This window comes from Triturus cristatus, chromosome 2_2 (genome assembly GCF_964204655.1).
Source record: "Triturus cristatus chromosome 2_2, aTriCri1.1, whole genome shotgun sequence".
Taxonomy (NCBI): domain Eukaryota; kingdom Metazoa; phylum Chordata; class Amphibia; order Caudata; family Salamandridae; genus Triturus; species Triturus cristatus.
Window position 1 is genome coordinate 1,186,431,807 of NC_140582.1, and position 24,508 is coordinate 1,186,456,314.

At 44.1% G+C, this 24,508-nt stretch overlaps 1 protein-coding gene across 1 annotated transcript in view; it reads left to right on the forward strand.

Annotated features, from left to right (window-relative positions):
- Positions 1-24,508, forward strand: part of CCT7 (chaperonin containing TCP1 subunit 7) — a 144,796-nt gene that overhangs the window by 18,278 nt on the left and 102,010 nt on the right. Inside the window, exon 2 of the mRNA XM_085642772.1 lies at positions 12,796-12,949. Within this exon, the coding sequence (XP_085498898.1) occupies positions 12,796-12,949 (154 nt within the window). The remainder of the gene's footprint in view (positions 1-12,795; positions 12,950-24,508) is intronic.

The window sequence follows — 24,508 nt, forward strand, 5'->3', positions numbered from 1 at the left end:
ATTCCATAGACACAATCCTCCCGCTAAGACGAGGCGGAGATAGCGAGGCACTCCTAAGTAAACTCGAAACTAAATATGTCTTGGAGCTGGACAGCAAGAGTCCTCACGGGTTAAACTCCACTGAGGATTTGTACACATGGTTGTAAGGAGATATTCGGGGGACAATTCGTATCCCTGAAAAACAGCATTACGCAGTAATCAACACTAAGTGAACCACCTGTACCTAAATATGGTCAGCTAAAATGAATTTTAAAGCTTTCATAATATCTGCCTTATCACTTTCCTCTTTTTAGAAAAGCAATTTTTACCTTAATAGTTTTTACTATCAAACAAATTGCACACAAGCACTGTCACTTTTTAAATATAATGAATGTTTGTGAATATTAAAAACAACTTTTGTTACACAGGGAGCACATTTGCAGTAACATTTGCACAAAATCACTTTGCACACCGAGTATCATGCAACAGTTGAAGTCATAATTGAGTAGATTGTGACAACACCTCAACAGTGGTTATAACAACAAGTCCATAACAGTCAATATCAGGAAAATATGATGCATTGATGCATTTGAGGATATTGTACCTTTTGTCGTAATTATTGCAGTGTGTAACTTATGTATTTATACAAATCAGTAGGATACACTATTTTGCACAATGGGCCATGTCAAATCGGGGGCATTTTATCAGGTATCCATATAAAATGTCAATAGATGTACTGCGGTCCCTTTTTATATAATGGCTTGTACATCTGTCATTTATTTTTATACAGTATTTGCACATAAATTATTGTAACAATGAAACTGTTATTCCTTTACTGCTAAATGTCTCGAAGCGGGCGTAAAACATGATAGTCTGTTGTTATCTACTGTATGCATGAGCACTTTAAAAATGGGGAAGTGTTGTCAGCGCGTCGTGTGATCAAGGCCCACACTGGCCGAAACGCGACATGGCGGCACAGCGCAAGAAAATCTGAAATTAAAATTTTCTCAACAGAAAGGAGTCAGTTGCATTTTTCCGATTCTGGGAACATTGAATGGTTAAGGAAAGAGGTTACATGTGGTGTATTCATTGCACATCCCTGTTTCTCTTTGACTGTTCATTCCTAAATCTGAGTTTTAGAGTGCTTGCCTCTTGGTTTTATCTCTTGCCGTACTGTTTGTGTTGATCGTTTATGTTCGTTCTTTTAATTTGTATTTGTATCCCAGTGAGCTGTGTTCAAATGTGTAGCACCGAGTATTGCAGACACTGTCTTGAAGCATATGTTAGTCCCTGGAGTAGTGCGCATAGAGTAGCTTACTGTACAAATGACTATCTCTGTACTTTTGAGTGTGCGCATGAGAGTGAGTGGTGTGCAAATAGGTGTTCCTGAGTGTGACTCATTGCTTGTGTGTTTCGGGGTTTGTCTGTGGTGCTCTACAAATGGTGTCCCTAAGTGTCACTTTGAATGTAACACTGCACTTCTGTCTTTGTGATCGTGTGTTGGACTGAGTGGTGTACTGTGAATGTTTGCCTCTGAGTGTTCTTATGGTTGTCTGTGACAGTTGTGCAGTGCAAGCACTACTTTGGTTTAAGTTTGGGAGCAGATAGTTCTTTGTCCAGTTGTATACGTGTATATGCTTTTTAGAAAATAGATTCAGTGATATAATTTATGATGTCATAAATACTGGCACCTTGTATTGTAATTGCATTTATATAGTGCTTACAGCCCCCAGACGAGGCGTCGAAGTGCTTTTTTCGCGCTTAGCACGCTACTCCGGAACGCATTAAGGATTAATGTTGGAAAATTAGTGTAGTGAAATGTGAAAGTATTTTGAGTGGCTGATCTGTTATTCAGGATCGAGAAGGGTAGTGGAGGGATAGTAGAGGGAAAAGGGTTTGCATTTATAGTGCTTGCTACCCCGATGAGGTGTTGGAGCGCTTTTTCGGGGAGTAGCACGCTACTCTGGAATCCATAAAGGTTTAGTGGTGAGTTAGTATAGAGAAATATGACATTTGAGAAGTGGACATGTTAATCTATTTTGATTGGAAAAGGATAGTGGAGAGATAGAAGAGAGAAGGATTTAGACTTTTTTTGTTTTGTAGCTCTTGGCACTAGTAGGAGGCTTGGGATGAGTAAAAAGGAATGTGGAGGGGAAGAGTCAAAGGGGAAGAGCTTAGAAAGGCTTGTTTTGGGGAATCGGTATAGTAAGAGGTGTCAGATGATGCAGGGAGGGGGAGAGTCTTGTGGGGATCATAGTAGTGGTATGGGATTTGGGATAAATGAGAGTGGATGTAGAGGATATATTGATAGAGGTATAATGTGAAAAAAAGGGTAGTGTATTGGATATGCTGAATTAGAAGAAAGTAATAAATATATAGTTCAGATGCATAAAGGAGGTAAGTATATGTAGATTAAAGATGCATTCGATAAACTGTTTTTCAAGTGTTGTACTTAAAAAAAAAAAATTATTTATTTTTCTAACATAATTATTCTGCATGTTTGTTCAAAGCAATACACAAAGATAGATACATATCTATAGTACAAATAAATGCTTGTATACAGAGGGATATGCTGTGTTGGGGGGGGGGGGGGTAAAGAGTTCCATAGTTCGGCTGCTTGAACTGAGAAGGATGTGCCACCCATGTTTTTTTTCTTGTACCTTGGGATTTTGAGGCGAGGTGCCACTCTAGAGCGGAGGTTCCTTTGTTGAATGTGTTTGGTGATTTTATTCCTGATGAAGAGCGGTCCCATTCCATGTATCGCTTTGTGGGTGATGCAAAGCAGCTTGAACGTGGATCTTCTGGCAACCGGTAACCAATGCAGGGCTTTCAAGGCAGGTGAAATGTGGTCTTGCAGTTTGATATGCAAGAGTAGTCTGAGAGCGGAGTTCTGATACTGTTGTAGTCGTTTCATAGTCGTTACAGGTGATCCATGGTAGAGGCTGCTGGCGTATTCGAGTTTGGACTGAACAAGGGAGATGTTCGCTTGGACCATGTGTGGAAATCTCAAATGGGGGAAGATTTGTCGCAGAGTTTTTATAGTGGCAAAGTTTGATCTTGTTAGTTTGTCCACTTGGGCATTCATCGATAGCTTGAAGTCCATGGTCATTCCGAGGTTTCTTAGGGCCATATGTACGAACACATTTCCGTATAGACACAGAATGGGTAAAACCCTTTGATACATCTGGCCCTTACTTCCTTGGATACTTTAGGTGGGGATCCCTGTTCATCGGGCCAGACGGCAAGTGGGTCATAATGCAGGCATTCAGTTCGAGGTGGCTCCAAGTAATCGATTGATCCACGGCTCTGAGACAACTGAAACTTGGAGAATTTCCAATGTCTTTGGGGCACTCTAGTTCAAGGAGTATTTGGGTGTCATCTGCATAGTTATAGCACGTAAGGTGAAATTGGTTTATCCGTACCGGTAATGACTTCATGTAGATGTTGAAAAGCATGAGTGAGATGATTGAGCCTTGAGGGACCCCTGCTTTTGTGTAGTATGGTTTGGACGAGAAAGGTGGGGTATGGATGACATTTGTTTTGTTTCTAAGGTAGGACGCGATCCAGTCTAGATCAGTCCCCTCTATGCTGGCTTCTTAGAGTCTTTGTTTTAGTGTCATGGTCAACTGTGTCAAAGGTAGCTGAGAGGTCCAAGAGGAGTAGCGCAGCAACCACGTTACTGTCAACTATGTTCTTCATGTCATCCCAGAAGCCAAGAGGGGCAGATTCTGTGCCTCTTCCCGGATGGAATCCTGTATGGAAGTCTGGAAGTCTGAAAGTATGGCATTATCTTCAATGAAGTGTGAAAACTGGGTGAACGCTGCTCTTTCTATCAGTTTGCCAATGCAATGTCCATTTGCAATGGGTCTGTAGTTGTCAGGGCTCAGCGGGTCCACGTTTGCTTTCTTCAGTAAAGGGCATATGTATGACTTTTTGAGTTCTGGGAACATTCTGGTAGTTGTCTGCATTCGTCAAGGCAGTTCTCTTATCTTCATGGTTGATAAGAATTTGTGCTAGTCGATATGAATATAATTTTGATTTAGTTTTCTAACCTGGTACACAAAATGTTAGAGCTGATTGTTTATCGAGATTGTCTGTTAATGGTACCAACGATGTGCAGACAATGTGAAGAGGAGTGTGTTGTGGCATCCATTGATGTCATGTCTGTGAGTCAAGTGTTCAAATGAGGTTAAAAGATTTATTGTGGATGGATGGCCTATGGAAAGGACTTTGACAAGACTTGCAACCTTTTTGGAAAATTAAAGAAGAGTTGTCTGTGGAAAGTGACATTGCAGTGAGGAATCAGTTTTGTGCCTCCCAAGGATAGCCTAGGTCGTATTGTTTCTGTTGCCCCGTTAGGACCTGTAGGTCAGTCTAGAACAATTATGAAACCTATGGGCTTGTTTTGCTGGCGACGTATGGATGATAATATTGCACAGTTTGTTCAACTGTGTCAAGTTTGTCAAAATTCAGATAAGTTTAAAAACCTTGAGTTTAGATGATGATCATCACAAATTTCCAGATTACGCATCGAGAGAATTGGCACTGGATTTATAGGGGCCCTGTGAGTGCTTTGAGCAAGGCTAGGTGTTTGCGCTAGTTGTTGACTACTTTTCAAAGTGGGCAGAAGTGAAATGGATATCTAAACGAATACTGATGCTGTGATTGAGTTTTTGCAAGAATGCTTCAGGAGAAATGGATTCCTGTTTCTGTAGTGACTGACAATGGTGTACAATTTATATCTACTTAATTTGAGTCATACTTTGTGGAGCTAGGTATAAAGCAGGTACTCAGCTTTACAGGCGCCCAAAATGAATGGCCTACTTGAGAGGTTCAATCGAATGATTGTGAAAGGGGTTTGTTTAATTGGCTATTAAAGCCAAGATTGATGTTCAACATGTCTGAAGTGTTGAAAGGAAGGAAACTAAACCAGGGTTTAATCCCAGTTGGTTGATTGGTTGAGTTGTGTAACTTGAGCATGAAACCTATTTTTAATGAAGATTGGTAGAATGTATCATTAAAAGTTTTGGAAAATGTTTGCAACTCCGAAAATGTTTGTAAGAGGAAAAAAAAAAGGAAATTGACAATGGAAAAGTTGATGCAGAGACTTATATTCCAAAGTAGTCTACCAGTGTCAAAGGCATATGTGCAGGATGCAGTATTAAGGTACCTAAAAGTGTGAAGATTTTGTTTTCTTTCAGTTTAATGTTGGGAGAGTAAGAATTTTGCTATGTTTTATTGATTATAGTGCATAAGCTTTATAGTTTTTTATTTGTTCAAGGCATGTGGGCTGCTGAATTCATATCTGTGCATAGATCGCCGCCTAGTGTTGGGTCCGGATGTTTGCACGTTGTTGTCCTGGAAGAGTCTTCGAAGTATCCTGGGATAGGTGACTCCTCCCCTGGACTACAGTGCGCATGGGCATCCTCTCCATCCTCAGATTGTTTTTTTCCGCCATTGGGTTCGGATGTGCTTATCTCGACTCAAGTTAGGAAAAACTTTTTCCAGGCCAAAAGGCCTTTAGTTCGCGTCGGTACTGTTCCCGATCGGTATCGATAGTATCTTTGTTAGTTTACTAACTTCCAGAACCAACTTTTTCGCATCTTGCCCGACCATCGACCCGACATCGACGATGGAATCGAGGACACCATTCAAGCGGTGTCCGGTATGCAATGCGAAATATCCCCACATAGACGTCCATCCGGTGTGCAACAAATGTCTCTCACCGGATCACGACGAATCTACATGCATGGCCTGTGCCCGATTTCGATCCAAGAAGACTCTCCGGAATCGACGAGCGGCGAGACTCGAGGCGCAGCAAGCGGCACCGGCCCCGGCCGACATCTTCAGCGCCGAGACCGAAGATGTCGAAGAAGTGGACAACCTACCCTCCAGTCCCGCTTCCGAACATGACTCCGGATCGGAAGACGTCGACGAAACACTCTTTCGCAGAGATGAAGACGACACCGAGGTAGGAGACTACAATGAGGCCTTAGGGGCCGAAGAAAGTAGCTCCGGTGACGAGCAAGGCCTACCCGTACAGACTGAGGAAAGCCCAGTGCAACAGTCTATGGCTCCGGTCGAGGGATCGCCTTCGGGCCTTACCCAAGACCTATCCCGCAGTTCTTCGGCCCCGCCCTCGGGCCCGGCCTCGGACATTCAGCGGCAGCCATTAATGCCCAAACCGGCTGGTTTCCCATCTTCGAAACCGAAAGCTGTATTGGTTCAATTGAAACCGAAACCGAAAGTGGCGCTGGTTGGATCGAGGCCCTCCACACCTTCGACGCCAGCAAAACACGTCGGCACCGAGCGCAAGAAACGAGACTTCGGTGCCAAGCTTGAAGCGGCCGACGTCGCAGTCGACGTGCGGAAGAAGACCTTCGGTGCCAACAAACCTACTCGGCTCCTGGCACCGACGCAATCGGCTCCGACCCCAAAGGTCAAACTGCCTGCTGCGTCTCCCACCGCTTCGACGGCACCACCAAAGCCACACATCGAAAACGTCGACGGCCATTCCCGTCCCTCGACTCGATGACTCACCTGCGCCGAAAAAGTCCACGTCCGCCTCCACAGAACCGGTCGGCGCAAAGGAGTCGAGGGCGCTCCAGGTGCGACCCGTTGCTGCGCAACGCACCAAAAGCAAAACGGTCCTCCAGGACACGTCGGGCTCCGAGCCAATAAAAGCTCCGACAGCCTCTTCGGCACCAGCCAACATTACTTTTGGCCTGCCACCATCCACGGCCCCGAAACTGTTCCAAATCAGGACACGGGTCACCCACACCACAATCACGCCTGCCGAACGCTCTACGGAGACGTCTCCATCTCATCGACGCCGACACCGGCAGGATGATTATCCACAAAAGGAGAATAACTTCTGAGCCAGCTTTGGACTCCTTCCGGATCCCACTTAAGAGAAAGCTGCCAGTGGCTTCGGAACCAGTTCTTTACGAACCTTTCCATTCACCCTACCAGGATCCACAATCCTTCTCTCCCACACACTCCGACACGGATGCGTTGGAGGACTACATGGGTGAGCAAGTCCCCTACCCCGGAGACATGGACCCTGAAGGCCAACAGGACCCTGATCAAGCTTGGGATGACCCTGTAGACCCAGGTGCACCTATGGATGCACAGGACCCACAACTCTATGGAGCAAAAACATCTCCCACAGAGGACACTGCCGCGTTCAACGCTCTAATTGAACGTGCTGCGGCCAATCATGGGGTGCAACTTCACTCTGACACCATCGAGGATGACTTTCTTATGGATACTTTCGCATCCTCGGAAAGGAATATAAAGACTTTGCCCATGCTAAAGAGGGTCCTAAAACCAGCAAAGGACATCTTCAAGGAACCCACCAGGGCAAGAGTGATAAACCCCAGGATCGACAAGAAATACAGATCAGCGCCTGGGGACCCTACTTACATTAGAGGCCAGTTACCTCTGGATTCCATTGTCGTTGCGAATGCTCGCAAGAGAGCACACTCGCAAACAACAGGTGACGCTCCTCCCCCGGACAAAGAGTCCAAGGTGCTAGAGACCTCCGGCAAACGGGTTGCCGCCCAGGCAGCTAACATATGGCGCATTGCCAATACTCAAGCGCTCCTCGCTCGCTACGATCGAGCGCACTATGACACGTTAGAGCAACTACTCCCAACATCTCCCTGACCAATTCAAAGAAGGTGCAGAGATCCTCATCAGGGAGGGACAACTGCTCACGAATGCGTCCATTAAGTGTGCACTGGATGCCGCAGATACAGCTGCTAGAGCCATAAACACTAGCGTCATGCTGCGACGACACGCCTGGTTGAGAATCTCCGGATTCAAACCGGAGGTACAAAATAACATTCTCAACCAACCTGTCAACCCCGACTACTTATTCGGGCCGGAGGTTGACACCACCCTAGAGAAAATAAAAAAGGACACAGACACTGCAAAGTCCATGGGGGCCCTACAAACACAGTCCTTTCGGAGCGGCTCCTTTCGTCGCCCCGGAAATAGAGGAGCAGGTAGAGGACAGGGGTCACAGCAAACATACAACAAGGGCAACACGCAAAACACCTACGATAAAAACACCCGGGGTGGATATCGTGGCTCCAGCACAAAGGGCAGAGGACGAGGCTACGGCAATACCAGGTCCTCCCCCAAGAACAAGCAGTGACGCCCTCTCCCTTCCTCCCGACCACATAACACCTGTCGGGGGAAGGCTACAAAGGTTCCTGTCCACGTGGAACCCCATCACCACGGACAGGTGGGTCAAAGATATTGTCAAATACGGTTACTGTCTAGAACTAACCTCCACTCCACCCACAATACCTCCAAAAAACCGTCCTATGTCCTCAGAGCACTTAACGCTCTTACAGCAGGAGGTGCAAAGTATGCTTCTAAAAGGCGCAATAGAGGTCGTACCCGTCCACTAGCAAGGTACGGGGGTGTACTCCCTGTACTTTTTAATACCAAAAAAGGACGGGTCACTCAGACCTATATTAGACCTGAGACCCCTGAACCAATACATTCTTTCCGAGCATTTTCACATGCTCACTCTACAGCAAGTCCTCCCGCTGCTCAAGCAGGGAGACTTTCTGGCCACACTGGACCTCAAGGATGCGTATTTCCACATACCCATTCACCCCTCACACAAAAAATACCTCAGGTTCACTGTTCAAGGGCAGCACTACCAATTCAAAGTCCTTCCCTTCGGCGTGACAACAGCACCCAGGGTGTTCACAAAGTGCCTAGCTACTGTGGCGGCACATCTACGAAGGCAGCACATACACGTCTACCCTTACCTGGACGACTGGCTCGTTCAAGCGAAGTCTGCCCAGCAATGTGCCAGCCACATGTCCCGCACCATTCACCTCCTTCACAGTCTGGGGTTCTCACTAAATTACCCAAAATCCCATCTCCAGTCCGCACATGTACAACAGTACCTAGGTGCGACTATAGACACTCTGGCAGCCACAGCTCAGCCAAATTTAGTGCGAATCAACAGCATGCAAATGCTGATTTCCAAGTTCAAACCACAACACTCCCTTCCCGCGCGAGTGTTCATGCAGTTGATAGGCATGATGGCCTCCTGCATCTTCATAGTCCCACACGCGAGACTACATATGCGCCCGCTTCAGGAGTGCTTAGCACATCAGTGGAATCAGGCTCAAGGACAGCTAAAAGACCTAGTGTTGGTGAGCGGTCGGGCATACAACTCTCTGCATTGGTGGAATTCACAAAACCTTTGCAAGGGCCGACCGTTCCAAGAGCCTGTCCCACAGATAATACTGACGGCGGACGCGTCTCTCCAGGGATGGGGAGCTCATGTACTCCATTACACAGTGCAGGGACTATGGACGCAACAACAAAAGAAGATGCACATCAACCTTCTAGAGCTGATGGCAATCTTCCTCGCTATGAAAGCATTCAAAGTACACTTGTGCAACAAAGTCGTGTTGATCCGGACGGACAACATGACTGCCATGTACTACATACAGAAGCAGGGAGGAACACACTCTCCACAGTTGTCTCATCTGGCTCAGAGCATGTGGAAGTGGGCCATTCAGAGGAACATGTTCCTCATGGCAGAACACCTCCCCGGCAAGGACAACCGGATGGCGGATCTGCTCAGCAGACACAGCCACCAGATGCACGAGTGGGAGTTACACCCATCAGTACTCCAACCGTACTTCCAGCAGTGGGGTCATCCAGAGATAGACCTATTCGCCACAAGCGAAAACGCAAAATGCCAAAGCTTTGCCGCCAGGTTCCCGCATCCGCAGTCGCAGGGCAATGCGATATGGATGAACTGGTCCGGCAGATTTGCGTACGCTTTTCCCCCAGCACCACTGATACCGCTGGTGGCACGCAAACTCAGACAACACTCACTGACGCTCGTCCTGGTTGCTCCAACGTGGGCACGCCAGCCGTGGTACACCACCTTTCTCGAACTTTCCGTGGTGCCGCATCAAAGGCTGCGGATCAAACCCGAGCATTTGACGCAGAACCATGGAGAGATTCAGCACCCAGATCCGCAACAGCTGAACCTGGCAATCTGGCTCCTGAAGTCCTAGAGTTTGGCTACCTAAACCTGCCACCTGACTGTATGGACATCATTAAGGAGGCCAGGAGACCCACTACCAGAGCTTGCTATGCAGCCAAATGGAAAAGGTTCGTCATTTATTGCAATAATAATGACATTAACCCGCTAGACGCATCCATCCAAAACATTATTTGTTACCTATTACATCTATACCGATGCAATCTGGCGTACACCTCTATACGTGTCCATTTGACCGCAATATCAGCCTATCTACAAACCAGGCAGCACCTCTCTCTATTCAGAGTGCCTGCCATCAAAGCATTCTTGGAAGGACTCAAACGAGTAATTCCACCTAGCCACCCACCAGCTCCAATGTGGAACCTCAACTTGGTCCTCACACGCCTGATGGGTCCACCCTTTGAACCTCTACACTCATGCGAGATTCAATTCCTTACCTGGAAAGTAGCTTTCCTAGTAGCGATAACTTCTTTACGAAGAGTTAGTGAACTCCAAGCACTAACCGTTCAAGAGCCATTTATACAGGTTCACGCCAACAGGGTCGTACTACATACCAACCCCAAATTCATGCCCAAGGTGATATCGCAGTTCCACATGAATCAAACTATTGAACTGCCTGTTTTCTTTCAAAACCCACAGACTGTCGCAGAAAGGGCACTCCATACACTAGATGTAAAGAGGGCCCTCATGTATTATATCGACAGGACCAAGCCCTTTAGGAAAACAAAACAACTTTTCGTTGCCTTTGCCCCACACCACAAAGGTAACGCTATCTCCAAAGCAGGTATAGCCAGATGGATCGTTAAATGTATTCAAATTTGCTACCAAAAGGCTAAACGCACATTAACGATTCCCCCACGAGCCCACTCAACACGTAAGTTAAGGGCCTCCATGGCTTTCCTGGGAAACATCCCTTTGCATGATATATGTAGAGCAGCCACCTGGTCCACTACACACACATTTACCAAACACTACTGTGTAGATGTGCAATCAAAACAGCAGGCAGCTGTAGGACAGGCTGTTCTCAAAACTCTTTTTCAGACCGCTGCAGCTGGCACTGGTAGCCGCCGCTAATGGGAGGTACTGCTATGTATTCTATGCACAGATATGAATTCAGCAGCCCACATGCCTCGAACTGAATATGCTACTTACCAGTATGCATCTGTTCTTGGCATGTAGGGCTGCTGACATTCATATCGCCCACCCTCCTCCCCGGCGCCTGTAGCAGCTGCAGCATTACTGTAAGCATGGTCATCACTTTCTGTATCTACTCCATCACTGCCACAATGGCAAAAAACAATCTGAGGATGGAGAGGATGCCCATGCGCACTGTAGTCCAGGGGAGGAGTCACCTATCCCAGGATACTTCGAAGACTCTTCCAGGACAACAACGTGCAAACATCCGGACCCAACACTAGGCGGCGATCTATGCACAGATATGAATGTCAGCAGCCCTACATGCCAAGAACAGATGCATACTGGTAAGCAGCATATTCAATATAAAGGATGATATGTAGTAATGTCTTTACCTGTGTTGTCATTGGTTACAGTAAACTTCCACTCCATTAGCTTGTGCTTCTTGTGAATGCACGGTTTGATATGTTTTAAGGGGGCGGGGGTCTAAGTTCTTTGTTTGTACTGGATTATCTGTTAAACTGCCCAGTGCCTGGGTGCTAATAAAGGGGACTTAAGACAACTTGAGTGTCTTTCTGTCATTACCACAAAGTGTCTTAATTAACACCTTGCATTATAGCCCTGTATCTCTTAAACAGCAGATCATACTCAAACTTTTGGCATGTCTAGTGCAGCCATGGTTCCTTAGGCACAAACGTGTCCCACAAGGAACTGAGATTTAAAGTGCAGGTCCTATCATGTTTAAAGGACAGGATATTATCCTAAGGCTGGTGGATCAGTGAAGTGGGGATTCAGCAAGCAAGAAGCTAGTTTTGCATAGGTAAGCATTAAAAGTAAGGGAAGAGGATGAATACATTATTTTAAGTAGTTGCCTTGAAGCATATAATTGTGTCATAATTGGGCATTGTTACTAGCTCACAATGGCTGGCTTGTGTCGTTGAATGAGCTGAGAAGAGGCATGGTAAGAGTGAATTAAATTATAGTAAAATGTCAGTACTCTTTGCTGTTTAATTTTTTTTTAAATTATGAATTACTGCATAAAGATGGGGGGAGTGTAATAAAATCAGTATTCTTTATGCTGTGTCCCATTACTATGTTTTAATTAATCTCCTTGAAAGAAAGAACCTGAACATGCTGTGATTATATTGGTTTTAATGGGATGTTGATTTAATAGCATTACATTTTACATCACTCTAATAACAATTCCAGCTTGAGTGAAAACTTAGGCTTCTGAAAGTGTTTTTTTTTTTGTTAATGTTTTATTTTGATTGCTTGGCTACAGTACACAGAATTGGTAAAGTTGAACATTCTGACCTGTTATTCTTGTTACCCGGTAAGGTCCCCAATTTCTTACTCTGGATAAAGGTTTAATTCTGGTATACCCAGGTTATTTTAAACCGGCTGCAGAAGAGTTCTAGATGTGGCTCAAACTACGCTTGTAATTTTGGCCACATCCTTGAATGATTTTTTTTTTTTTAACTGCAGTAGAAGCAATGATTTTGTACATGCAGTAAGGACAAGGTTTGATCAAAGAAATGCATTTGTATTTTAGCCTGGGCTTTAGATTTTGTATGAATATTATGGAAATCTTGTAATGAAACTAAAGGTTACTTTTTTATCATAATTGCTTTTAGAATGCCCCAGTCATCCTTCTGAAGGAGGGGACCGATACCTCCCAAGGAGTCCCTCAGCTTGTTAGTAACATCAATGCCTGCCAAATCATTGCTGAGGCTGTTCGCACCACTCTGGGTCCCCGTGGCATGGATAAGTTGATCGTGGACGATAGAGGTAAGATTCGCTTTGAAGGACTTTCATGTGTTTTTATTGGGTAACCATTGTTCAGTATGAGGCTTTGTGTCAGATGTTGGGATGGTGGTACACACATTTTGACATTTATTTCTGAGTTTTTTGCTTCTCAAACCTTTCGTTCAATGCATCTTCATTTATTAGTAATTAGCAAAATAGGTGCACCTTTTCAGTGTTTCCTTGTTCTCTCTGGTATGACTTAACTTTCGTTGTCCTAGAAGGCTAACTTAATTTATTTTTCGTTCAGCAGGATGACTATTCGAAACTAGCCCTTAAAAGCAGCATCTCATCCGGCTGTTGGTTACATTCCCACCCCTTACCTTGGCCCTGCTTGATGTTTTAATGGCATAGCTAAAATGTGCAGGTTGCAGTTTGTCCCTTCCTCACTTTCTGAAGCTAAAGCAAGTAACAAAGAACGCATGCTTGTAAAAGGAAGGATTACAGTAAGACATTTATATTAGAGCCTAACTTAACCTTACTGTCATAGTCAACCTAGTATTTACTGGGTATGTCCATCGCTTGATCTGGCAGGTTTCTTACTCCCTATTGCTAATCTTAATAGATATTTGCATCTGTAGTTTCACACGTAAGACTTCTTGATTTTAGTAAGTATGTTGATATCCAGCAAAAAGTTGAGGACTTTCTCTTAAATGGAACTGATTTTGGTCATTGTTCTACCATCCTCTGTCATATTACGACACATTTGAGTGGGCTAATTTATTGTACTCCAGGATCTCGCCCACATATCATTGAGAGGGAACCCTTCAGAAAGAGAAGATCTAAAAGGCTTCCAACTAAGATGAAATGTTGGAGAAGACACATTTCTCGTGCTGTGTAAGTTCTTCTCCAACCACCACCCATCTACTCTTGTAAAGCAGCTCTTTAGAATGGGTTGGCATTATTGAACAGTAATTTGGTCCTCTTATTTGAGTCTCACCATGACCAGAAATCTGACCATATTGTCATGTGTAAATAAGCATTTCAGAAGAATGCCTACTCCTCATTTACGTGCTGACGTGAGGTAATCCAAGTGGTGTACATACCAGAGGTGTCATCACCCTAAGTCTGTGTTGATATTAGGCAGTAAGGTGCAATGTCAAGAACACTCATTAGGTTTGACTGTTGGCTGCAGCCCTAACCTTAGCTCTCTCCATTAGGAATGCATATTTTAAAGATTTTTAAGAGTGTAAAATATGAGCAGACAATAAAAACATAATAAAAGGTTATACAAGCAGGAAGACCAAGTATCTTGCTCTGCACTTCAATAGCCACCATTTAATGCAAGAATTATGTTTAAGAGCTTATGCATTGTCCATGTATCTTACTGGGATAGAACCAAAGTACATTTAAATGCTTCCATTCCCCATTCCTACCCCTTCTTCTCACCATCCAGGAGTCTGCGCTCATTGACTGCACACTTTTCCACTCAATAATTCCGGTTGAAGCTTTTATAGATGCTTTTACCTCATTACTTGTTTGTATTTTTATTTATGTTTTTTTTCCGCAGCACTAAGTGTTTTCTCATACACTAGTAATGTATTATGAAAACGGAAGTCATCCAACTGGGGAAAGGTCTCTCTTGCACTTGAACCCCCGCCCACTCTGCCCATATTATTCATTGCCTTTTGTCCTTGTCCACTATAAACTGTGGCTGTTCATTGGTAAAAGGCTTAATAGTCCTGCCTTAGTACCGCCTTGTTGCATTTTGTAACATCCCATGGCGACACCCCCTGTTACGTGTGTTGTTGCTCGGGGGGGCTTTAATTACAGCTTCCGGGCACTATTTTGTTTAATTAATTTAACATGCTTGCTGCGCGGCATGGGGCGCATTTACAAAAAAAGCATTTGTTTGTCACTTGACAGACAAATGCTTTTTGTGTAAAAACGCCCAATACTGTGCTTTCACTTAAATGGTGGCCGCGTCCCTTTCTTTAGACAAGGCTTGGCCGACATTAAAGTGAAAGCTCTGTATTGGGCTCTTTTACAAAAAAAAGCATTTGCAATACAATAGGTGTCACATTTACTAAACTCTTAAATGCGAGACGTGTTACATTGCAAATGCTGGTTTGCTGACTGGTACTGGTGGTAACTGACTCAGACTGTCCCTGGGCTCAGCCTAACCAGGCCCAGGGCTATGCTGGAAAGACACTTGGAATATAGTGAAAACACCTACATACACAAAGGTACACTATGGGTTAGGGTACCACTATGATTGCCATGACCTACCCTATCAGTCCCTAGTACAGAATAGGACAGGGGGTTTACAACTACCTTTAAGTACATAGTATACAATAGGGCATGGCAGTTTAAAGGCCAGCTGCTCCTTCTGCACTTGCATGTGTGCACTGCTGAAGGCTGAAGTCAGTTTAAAAGCAGTCCTGTATTGCTGGACTGATTTTAACATGTACATTGTGCCCAAACTTGACTTTGGTGTTTTGGGTACTTAAATGTCTGGGGTTTTGTGAAATTACCCATTTCACTTCTCACATTGTAGTTAAGTGCTTCCCGGAATAGACTTTTGTGTTGGGAGCACTGTGAAGTGAGGATCTGCAATGGTGTTACATATTCAGAACCCCTAAATTCTCCCCTAGGTGTTCGAGGGGTGGGGGTGTCCTGTAGATATAGGCAGGGTCCTTATAAAAGATGTCTTTTAAGCCCTGATGTTGGAGAAATTGCCTAGTTATTTTTCCCAATGCAGATCCTCAGCCACATAGGTGAACATGGCGAGAAGTTATTAATTAATAACTCCCGCCAGGAAACACAGGGAAAATATCATTCAAGGTATTACTAGCATGTTATTGATAAACCCAGCAATATGCTATTGTTGAATGTATCATAGAATGTACAGACAAGAAGCTTTAAGACTTTCTTGTCTGTATGCCAAAATTCAGCCTTTTAGTGATCTGCCCTGATTGGTCAGAGTTAAGTGAATTAGCCAGGCTGCTTTGAGGTAATAAGTAGCTCCTGGGGTGAAAGAGCGATTCTGGGAGGAGAAGGTTCTACTGTATAGGAATGCCAGTGCAAGGGGAAGGGGTTGTAAACCATGATCTTCAAAAGGAGATGGGGGGACAGGCAGAAGAAGCCAGTTTCATGTGCACCCCTACCCTCCGAACCCAGTCAGATGGCTGGCTTAAGGAAGGAATGTACAGATGCCGGGGGAGGAAGAATATGGAGTTGAGCCATCCTGGACGGTAGTTTAGCCAGCTCTTGCCTCTTTGCTGTGACTTCAGCTATATTCAATTTTGGAGAAATGGTGCTTTCTGGGGACCATTGTGCCACACTTTGGAGGAAACGGTCATGCTCTAGGGCAGGGGTATCCAACCTTTTGTGTAGTGAGAGCTACTTCTGGTCAGTCGTCATGAGCATTTTTCCAAGAGACCCCCATGCCCAGTTTCGTTGACTTTAAGCCTGATTTCTTCAGAGCCCATACTGTGGTTTGAACAAAATACTTAGGAGTTCCCTAGAAACACTGAAAGGAATGATTTTGGATTTGTGTTGTCAAGACGCTTCGAGACCTTTCAATTAATAGCTTCAAAATCAAGACCTTTCAATTAATAGCGGTCACTGAAATAATCATTGTAATGTAGCTCAATTAACAGACGTACAGGAAAAGCAATCTTGCCTTCAATGTGGAACTGTATGATGTTCTCTAATACTGTGTAATCTAGAAGCCTGATGGAGATGCAGTTCCGAAGAAGTCATAGTAGTGAAGTAGTCGGTGTGTGGCAGTCAGCCAGTGCAAAGCTTTGCTGAATCACAATTGCAGATGGATTCTTCTACTGTAGCTTTGACAAGATCTGTGTTTTTCAATTGCTAGATAAGCTTAACTTCAGCTGTGTTTGGGAAAGTACCGATTTTTATTTATTATTTTTTTATTTTTATAAAAAGAAAAAAAATCCCTCTAGTCTGAATTCTTCGGAAGGTTACGTTTTTATGGCACCAGTCATGTTCGCAGTTGTATTCTCATTGCTCCCTTTACTTTTTCGGAGTGTCAGTAAACCAGGACTGCAGTACACAATGCTTTGCTCTTGTTCAACTAAAAATAATTTTGAAAGATGCTGAAGATTCTTCTCTTCTCTATAGCTATCTTTTTTTTCCTTGATCTCAATAAACAGGTCCTCCAGCAAACACTGCTTTGTTCTAATGCAGCACATAAACATTTGGAAAGGTGCTGAAGATTTTTCACACACTACTTTTTCTTGTGTTCGCAAAACAGGCCTGCAGTTCACATTCCTTTTATTTTTGTTCAACGAATAAAAAAAACTTTGTAGGGTGCTGAAGGTTCTTCTCTGCAGCAACTTTAATCTTGGTGTTAGTAATGAACCGATACCTAGATTTGGGATTTCACCAGGAACTGTCACTGAACAAGTATTGATTACGAATGCATACAAATAATTTTAGTGAGGGACTTGTGTAGCTTGAGAGGGCAACTCTTATGGAGTCATTTAAATGTTTGTCAGTCAGACGTGTGCGAAACTTAGATTTTACGAAGTTCATATTGGAAAATGCTGATTCACAAAGCTACTCTAACAACAAAGGGTTGGCTCTAATCAGCAAGGCTGAGCCTCTTATCAGAAGAACAACAAACAACTTGCCTGTACTGATACTTTCTTTCAAGAAACAAATCAAAACTGGCAACAAAAAACAAATTGATGTCCGCCGAATTCAAAAATTATCACAAAATATATTTTTTATTTTCAATGGTAGTTTTGAAACTCATTTTTCCATACATCTTATCACGTGTAAAATCTATCACGACACAAAGTTCTTTTACAAAACCCACAAAAACAACAATAATTTTGACCAAGACAATCCATGATTTTGGGTCCTAAAAACATCACTAGACATCAATACAGCTGACTCATAGACAAGAACATATAACACAAAACATGCAAACCAATTGTCTTTTTTCACAAAATTAAACAATCTCTTACCATTGGATTGTAAATCAGAGAAAAACAGTGCGAGTTATTTTAAAGGAGTTATTTTTGCCCTGCGCCAATTAATGAACAAGATTTACACAGTTATCAAAACAGGCAGAAACCTCCTGTTAAACACACTTGTTTTAATAAAACAAAGGTCGACGCGTTTCGAACCCCACATCTGTTGACTGGGGGTTCTCTTCAGGACCAAACGCGAATTTGCAAAATCAGCCGATTTCGGATCAGACACCATATGCAGTTCTCTTCTAAAATGTTTGTTTTGCTCTGCCATTCAGAAATCATGGTTGCTTCTGTAGGTGACGGCATGTGGGTGTTCGCCTTTTAATCTTCGTCGTGGGTTTGTATAATATGTAAAACCTCGTTGCAGGACACAACTTGCCTTCTGTGTTGGCCTGCTGTGCGTATTTTTTCCGCACGCGTCCGGAGGTCTTCCATTGACTTGAAATGCATAAGTTGAGTGTGCACTGTACAAAATCTGTGAAGCCACGCATAAGCACCCTACATGGCCTTGAATGGCCTAAGATATAGAGGCAAGGCAGCGCAAGTTGCTGTTTTGCGTTACTATGTCCAGGGAGGCGTTCCATAAGTGGAGCATGGGTGTTACCATGCATCCACCCATATATTTTGGCACATTCTGAGATTCACTGTTAGTAGTGGACCTGGGGATGCCTCAAAATGCTACGCCACCCCAGGTGAGGCGTAACAAGGAGAAATACCGTTACAGCTCCTTATTTTTATTTATTTATTCCCCCCCCTGCCATTTTTAGGTCTCGCCTGAGCCAGCGCATGCGCTGCGAGACATTTAGTAAGTGGCTTTTGAAAGTGCCACCATAGGCTTTTGGTGGCCTCAAGCTTGCGTGCACGCAAGCAGCTGCCATCTGTCTTTCCTCCGTCACACAACTCCCGCTTCGCCCCCTACCCCACCACAGATCGCTGCTAGCGTGCAGCCAATGCTTGGCTTGCTCGCCGCGCTTGATCGCGGTCACTTTCACGGCCGATTTCTCTACAAGGTAACGTCTTGGGACGTAAGCAATCCTTTCCACAAAAAAGTTCTTCGATGCACATAAAACCCCAACCCATTCGTCTCTCATCGTATATGTAGGAACATTTTGTAATGTTCACTTCAGTGCCGCATTTTAATATATTTCTCTGCACTACAAAGTTCAAACCAGTGTCCAGGTGCCACTTTTCCTGGTAAACCCCATCTGAGATCGTTAGTTACCCCCAAACGAGTCACCCCTCACTTCAATCCATTCCTCATCATTAATGTCCGAATCAGTTTGGGTACAGTTAGCAGGAGTTTGACTCCTTAAACCCTAAAGCCATCGAGGAAACAACGACCCTCAGCTTGTAAATTCAGGAGTTGTTAAGATAGGAGGAGGTTCTTTGACCTAAATGGTACACGATGCGCTTTACAGCAGGCACATTTACCCTCTGCGCTATTTTATGAAGAGTCAAACCTCCTCTTAGAATGCATGAAAATTACGCCACCTAGCGTATTAACCAACAGCGTTCTCTTCCCACTAAGTCACTCTGGAACTTAGCTGGATACATTGGGAGCTAGTCAGAAGTTGCCTGCGGTCCCATAAGATATTTTAGAACGCGGTCAGCGACCAATTAATGAAAACAGAACATATTTAGTATCACATTCCTTCATGCTGCCAAATTTTTGGGGCCAGAAAATGACATCCATTTTATAAATTGACTGTCCGGCCCCGCTGCGGACACACACCCTTATGCTGACCCACCCTACCCCCAATGCATGCGCCCTACTAAGTCCCCCCCCCCCGCCACCCCAACCCTACGTATAGCAATACATGCAATTTTGGAGTTTTCAGTGTTTTTTTTAATTTAGTGTATGTTTACTAAACCGGACCGGAGGAACCTCTCTGAGCACTTCCGATGCGGCAACATTTCACAAGAGATACAAATAGGACAAAATCAATGTAGCACCACACGAGAGGTCAAACTATAAACCCATCAAGTTACAAGAGACGCTCAAAACGAGTTGACAGTTTAAGATGTAAGGTGCAGCTCAGCTCGGGTATTTTCTATGTCATTGACTTCTGCAGCGTTGCCCTACTTTGCTCTGGACAGTGCCAGCACTTCCCTACAGAAGTGCTATATAATAAATAGGGTATTACCAGCTCATAACTTTGGTAACAAAACATTCAGAATATTTGCATCTGCACCCTTACACTATAATTCGCACTTGCAATGGGTAATCATTGTCCACGTTACCAAACCCCATATTAGTTTAGTCTAGGGCATCAGAAAATATATTAACTAAGAACTCTACGTGAAACCGTCTTTGTTATAAAGCGGCATATTTCCTATGTCAACACACTTTAATCAAATTGCAGGTTCCAGAATTTAGGCTTACCTCCAGTCTCCCGAGTTTGGACCTTAAACATTTTCTTGTCTCCACTTACTAATTCCAAACAAGTCCCATTCAAAAGTACCCGAAGTATGTAATCAAAAGGCTAGTTTTAAACTGATAGGCTGAGAGATGGTTAGAGGCAGGACTTTGTGACTGTACTTACCAGTGAGCCCTGCCATTGGTTAGAACAGAGGTCTTCAAACTTTTGTAGGTTGAGCCCCACCAGCTGAAGTTTTTTAAATGTCGGGCCCCCCACCACCTGACAGAAATTTCTGGAATCTGGTACACCACATATTCGACCACCACCCGCGTATCCCGGTCCATATATGGCAAATAATCTTCCAACACAATAAGTGTTTAGCTAACTGCAGGTTTGTGAGTGGGTGTGGGTAAATGACAGAGGCTTATTACACAGCTCAAAACAAAATGTTCCAAGAGAAAATGTGCGCAAATTGCTTTTACTAGGGTGCTTTGTTTTACACGACATAGAATAATAACACCACCAACATTTATGTGACTAGTGTGCCTGTTTTTCGCCACCGACGCTCAATCTGTGGATGGATTTTTGCTACTGCCATCCTCAGGTTGTGCTCCACATCCAGTCTTAGTCTTTAATACTGAAAGGTGAGATATTGGGGTGTAGTGCACACCCCCCTGAGATTGTGTTGCACCCCACATATTGAAGAACCCAGCCATAAGTGGAGGGCCACATGTTATCGGGGCCATCACTATGGCAGGGAACAAACCACCACAAGGTGGGACAAATAAAACAGATGTACCTATCACAAGCTCTGATTAATGCACGGCAGGAAATGGAACCAATCAAAAGTAATGGGCATGGTTGAAGGCATGCGGTGCCTAGGTTCGACCTAAAAAGGTATAACTTAACCGTGCAACCCATCCATCCTAAAACCAATACTTACAAGGGTGGTTTCATGTCCATAACTGATAGTCAGAAAAGACTACATTAACAGTCTCTGGTAGAAATAATAGTAAGTAATACTGACAATGATCTAAACGTGTTATCTTAAATCGTGCTAAAACTGTCTGAAGTAGAATGACCATGTAGATCAATGCCATCTAATGGCATGCCATTAACAACCCCAGATGATAAATGCTGGTGGTGGAGTGGAGACAGAATGCTGGTGGTGACAATAGAAAAGTGGCACAGTCATTGCCCAAAAAAACAAAAAAAAACACCAAGCACTTAGCTGTAAGGCTCATCAATAGAAAAAGGGCAAGCATTATCCCAGAGAAAGCAAGGTACCTGCTCTAGGCTACATCCTGGCACAAAGCAAGAAGAAGAATCCTCTGAATTATGCACTGCATGAGAAACACACCAGGAGCAGGGCACAAGTGGGGGTAAACACAGGTGGACGGCGCCCACCCACTATTTTCACAGGGTGAACACCGTCCACCCTGCCATAGATTTGGTCCCCACTGAATAATGTGTTGAACTCGTCCCGGTGTAATTCACAAACACCGGGACACTTTCAACCGCGCCTGCACGTTGTCTGCTTTCCATCTGCAACAAGCAACAAAGTGCAGGTGGGGACAGGACTTTGTTTTTTAAGACTCCTGCTGGCCTATAATAAAGGCCGAATTTGAGGGGTCACCAGGCCTCCTTTTGTGAGTCTCTTGGCTGGGAGCAGTCACACCTAGATGCAAATGAAGCGGAGGGCAAACAAAGGTTAACACTTCACACATACACAGCTTTTCACTTTGTTCAGTCCATGTTAAGGAAATATGCATGCACTGTAAGAATGTCAGGTGTTGGTCTTTCCCAGTATTTACACACAGCAAATTGCATTTATTTATAGCTTACTACACCTGAGGAGGCGTTGAAATAATTTATGTACCACTATTTTTTCCAGAATCGCCCTACTAATCCCAATGCAGGGAGTCGGTGCTTTACATCAGCATGTGCATATTACATGTACAATACATTATATATGTTTGTAAATAATGTACAGGATGTGTTGCATAAAACTGAGGAATTGCAAGGTGTAGAAGTCACATAACCTCTTTCATAGCTCACTGTGCGATTATCCTCGCAATGCGCTAAAACGTACACGATAGACCTGCTAAACATATATGTAAGGACTTTAGATCTAATGTCACTTCTTGTGATGCCACTTCCTGTAAAGTCGTGGCTTGTGATGCCACTTTCTATGATACCAATTCCTGTGATGCCCTGTGTGATGTCACGCTCCGTGATGTCACTCTCATACTGCCTAACAAGGTTAGTCCCCCCACTTCATTTTTAGGACTTGTGCCCTGACCAGATGCATTCAATATGTTACTTGGATGCAAATGTACTCCTGTGTTGCTCAGATGCCACAAGTTTCCATTTTCCTCCTTACTTGAGGTTCCTACACTGATATGTCACTGATCGTCTCCTAACCGAATAACCGTGTTAGCTGGGTGTTGTGGGGGGGGGGGGGGGGGTTGTCACACCTTGGTGGAGGAACATGCATTACATCAGTTTGCAAGCTCACTGTATGACACTTTAATCTCAGGTCGGAACATGCTTAGATCATGAATGCAGGGGTGCAAAGAATGCAGAGTGCAGTATTCTCACTGTCACAGAACTCACTCTGTTAGACAAGTATTTTCTGAGGCACGCAACTCTTCCACTAAAATTCAAACTCTGCGAGACATAATTTCCTATTTCCCGCAGGCCATAGCTTTTGAGGCTTCTATGTCTCTGGCACAGTCATTTGAAACACTTTCAAAGTTCCTCCATTCTATTTTCAACACTTTCAAAGTCTTCACAGTCACTGGTGCAGGTGGCAGTTATGTTGCTGCCCATGTTAGAATTTCTTGCTATTGCAAATAACAATGGCGGTATTTGCACTAGCGCTATTCACACTGCTGCAGTGGTGTCCTTTTTTTATATAATATTTTTGCTGTTACTGTAATGTAATTGACAAACCATTGGTAAAATTCAAATAACCCAAGTCGCAAATAACATCTGCCTCATTGCTAGAAAGCACAATTCTTAAAACTCGGCCTGCCTAGGAGCATGATAAAGGTATGAGTCAGTCATTATTCAGGAAAAAACTAGATGGCAGCATTCTGCTCTTTAATGTTAACTGAACTTGCACTGCTTTTCGTAGAAAGGAGACAAAAATTAAAGAGACAAACATTATCATCAAATTATAAGAGTATGCACGCCGTGCCCCATCGTTTTCCCCTCCAAACTCAACGAACTTCGAGAAATGGGCTGCACTAAATGTATGCTCAAAGGCTGTAAATAACAGGGCAACATTCTTGTAAAAAAGCCCTTTTCACTTACCTGTTGACTATGTATAATGTTCCTGCCATCAACGATGCTGTCCCACTCATTGGTGGAACGTCTGTGGTGACGTCCCTGTGTGCTCTTTGGATGCTGTGCTCCCATGGAAAAGCCCCATTTAAAAATGAAAAAGAAATGCAGGAAGCAAACGTACCTGCGACGTAGGAGTAGACAATGAAAGTGAAGTTTTATGGTGGAGTGCGCACCCCCCCCCCCCCCCTCCCTGAGATGGTGCCTAACTGACTCCGGGAACATGGTAGAAATTCGCATTTAGTATGCCTGAACTCAGGATGATAAAATAAATCTTTTAGTGAAGTTGGTTTTGACATTCTGTGTTTTGAAAATGCCACTTTTAGAAAGTAGGCATTTTCTTGTCTAACCATTCAAACCTGCCTCTGCTAGGCTGTGTATTCCCTGTCTGGAGTTTGAGTGACAGTGCTGGGAAATTCCCGGAGATAGGGTGAGTCAGCACAGGGCTGAATAGAGAGATCTCCATGTAGATGGGTGGGAGGAGTTGCACCTTGGACCTGAATAGGGCTGTGCTTTCCCTCCACAATGCTGGCTCCACCTCCTGTGGTGCGTCTGATGTCTCTGCCTTGCACTCTGAAAGGAAAGGAGGCGTCAGGTAAATAAAGTGCTCCAGGACTGACCAGAACCGGTTTGAACAAGGCAAATTCCCCTCTGCCCTCAGAGGACAAATGATTTTGGGATATAAGTTTTGGGACCCTGATCCCAAGAATTTAGATCACTTTGGGAAAACAAGAAGAACCTCTGCTGAGGGAGGAACCAGAAGAAGCTGATGAGGAAACTATCCCTGAACCTGGGGGGGGTTGGCCTGCAGTGGTTGCTTTACTGCCAAAGAGAGGAGAAAGGAACTTTTTGTGTACTTTTGCTCAACTTGTGAAGGATTTCCAAGGGCT